At 31.0% G+C, this 2816-nt stretch overlaps 1 protein-coding gene across 1 annotated transcript; it reads left to right on the forward strand.

Annotated features, from left to right (window-relative positions):
• Positions 1-82: 82 nt before the first annotated feature.
• On the forward strand, positions 83-2773 carry LOC105564699 (the record flags this gene model as incomplete). Its single annotated transcript, XM_012017280.1, has 1 exon — positions 83-2773. A coding segment is annotated over exon 1 (2691 nt), but the record flags the coding sequence as incomplete, so codon positions are not given.
• Between the last annotated feature and the right edge of the window lie 43 nt (positions 2774-2816).

Raw genomic sequence — 2816 nt, forward strand, 5'->3', positions numbered from 1 at the left:
CAAAAATAGTAATAAACGAATAAGTAGAGCTGCTTATGTAAAATATCGGATAGCTGTACGTGATAATTTTAATATTTTTATCATGGGAAGACGATTATTTCAGCAATGGCTTGTAGATAATTATGTTAAAATTGAAAAAGATCGAATTAATTATTGTAAACAAAATCAAAAACAACTACGAGCTGAGACTTATCAAGGACTAATTGATTATTTGACAAACGCCGCCAATAATAACGAAGCTCACATTGGAAAAATGATTATACTTCCATCAACGTTCGTGGGTTCACCGCGTAATATGTTACAACATTATCAAGATGCAATGGCTATTGTGCGTAAATATGGAAAACCAGATATCTTTGTTACTATGACTTGTAATCCAAATTGGCGTGAAATTAAAGAGAATTTACTTCCAAATCAACAACCTGCAGATAGACCAGATATATGTGCTCGTGTATTTAATATAAAAAAGGATTATTTAATTGATGTTATTGTTAGACAAAAATTTTTTGGAGAAGTTCTCGCATACGTTTATGTAATAGAATTTCAAAAACGTGGATTACCGCATATACATTTGTTGATTACATTAAAACAGAATTGTAAAATAACAAATTCCGAAACGGTTGATAAATTTATTTCCGCAGAAATTCCTGATCCTAATGAAAATGAAAGTTTACATAATGTTGTAATGAAGCATATGATTCATGGACCATGTGGAAATTGGTGTCTGGTGAACGATAAATGTTCCAAACATTTTCCAAAATCATTTCAACCTGAGACGACTATGAATGAAGATGGCTATCCACAATATCGTCGAAGAAATAATGATTTATTGTACGAAAGGCCTGGACGATACGTTGTTGATAATAGATATACTGTTCCATATAATCCAATGCTTTTACTTTTATTTAATAGCCATATTAACGTTGAAATAGTTTCGAGTATACGATCTGTAAAATACTTGTATAAATATATTTATAAAGGTCATGATGCTGCGTCTGTAATCATTGGAGAAAATTTAGACAAAACTATAATTCATGACGAAATTCAAGATTTTATTGAAGCTCGTTACGTGGGGCCTGTGGAAGCATGTTGGCGAATTTTAAGTAAATCTTTACAAGAAAAAAGTCATTCTATATTTCGTTTACCAGTCCATTTACCAAACGAACATAGTGTAATAATCGATGATAATATTAACAATGATGCAATAAGATCTGCCATAGAACGAGTGACAATGTTGTTAGATTATTTTAAATTAAATGCTCGAGATGAGGAAGCGAAACAATACTTATACAGTGATATTCCATCATACTATGTTTTTAAAAAGATTACAATTAACGGCAAAACTATTAATCGCTGGGAAAAACGTCAAAGATATTTTAATTGTATCGGTCGTATGTATTCTGTTAGCCCGTCTCAAATGGAATTATTTCATTTACGTATAGTTTTACTACATGTTAAAGGAGCCACAAGTTTTGAAGAATTAAGAACAGTTAATAATGAAGTACATCAAACTTTCACCGCCGCATGTTTAGCATTAGGACTTATAGAAGATGACGAGGAATGGTATCGTGCGATGAATGAAGGAAAAGTTTGGATGATGCCAAGACGACTTCGTAATTTGTTCGTACGAATTTTAATTCATTGTCAACCACTTCATCCGAAAAAGTTGTGGGATGAGTTCAAAATGGATATGTCGGAACATTATATAAGACGATATGGATCTGCATTGGGAATAAAGAAGGTTTATAATTACATTGTCAATGTACTTCAAATGGAAGGATCAAATATTGCTAACTTTCCTGAAATGGAACAAATAAGTGAGACTCAAGAAATAAATGATGAAGAACAAATTCAAGAAGATACAACTATAGGAATGCGGCAATATGGACAATTAAATATAGAACAAAAAGTGATTGTTGATACTATTTTATTAGCAACAGCAAGTAACAATAGTAACGACAGTTGTTTTTATATCGATGGTCCAGGTGGTTCTGGTAAAACTTTTATTTATACAACATTATATTATTTACTTAAAAGTAAAGGAAAAATAGTAAGTACTATGGCATTTACTGGTATTGCTGCAACATTACTTCCAAATGGAAGAACAACACACAAAGTTTTAGGATTACCTGTACCTCTTTTCACTGATTCTACATCAAATATTAAAGTACAATCAAAAGAAGCTAACAATTTAAAACTTGTAGATGTCTTTATTATGGATGAAGCACCTATGGCACCACGTTACGTGCTAGAAATAATGGATCGAGTATTACGTGATATCATGCAAAATAATTTATATTTTGGTGGAAAAATTGTTCTTCTCGGTGGAGATTTTAGACAATTATTACCTGTAAAAGAAAGAGCTACGCGTTGTGAAATTATAAATTTATCGATAAAATTTAGTTCTTTATGGAAACAATTTAAAATATTTTCACTGACACAAAATATGAGAACTTTATCACAAGAAAAAGAATTTGCACAATTTTTACTAAATTTAGGTAATGGTTCTTTAAATGATAATTCGGATAATATTGAAATTCCAGAAAGATGTATAGCAAACATTAATTCGGATATAATAAAAGACATGTATGGAGATATTATAACACATAAGCGATATAAAATTATGGCTAATTATGTTATATTATCTGCAAGGAATGTCGACGTTGATGAGATAAATAATAAAGTAATAAGATTATTAGATGATACGACAGAGAGGGTTTATACAAGTGTGGACACTGTTGAAACGACTGGAGATAAGGAGGATATACATGAAGCAATTCTGCCAGAATATCTCAACTCTTTAAATCCAACGTGCC

The sequence above is a fragment of the Vollenhovia emeryi genome, unplaced genomic scaffold (genome assembly GCF_000949405.1).
Source record: "Vollenhovia emeryi isolate VEMERY1.0 unplaced genomic scaffold, V.emery_V1.0 DF943856.1, whole genome shotgun sequence".
In the NCBI taxonomy this organism is placed as follows: Eukaryota; Metazoa; Arthropoda; class Insecta; order Hymenoptera; family Formicidae; genus Vollenhovia; species Vollenhovia emeryi.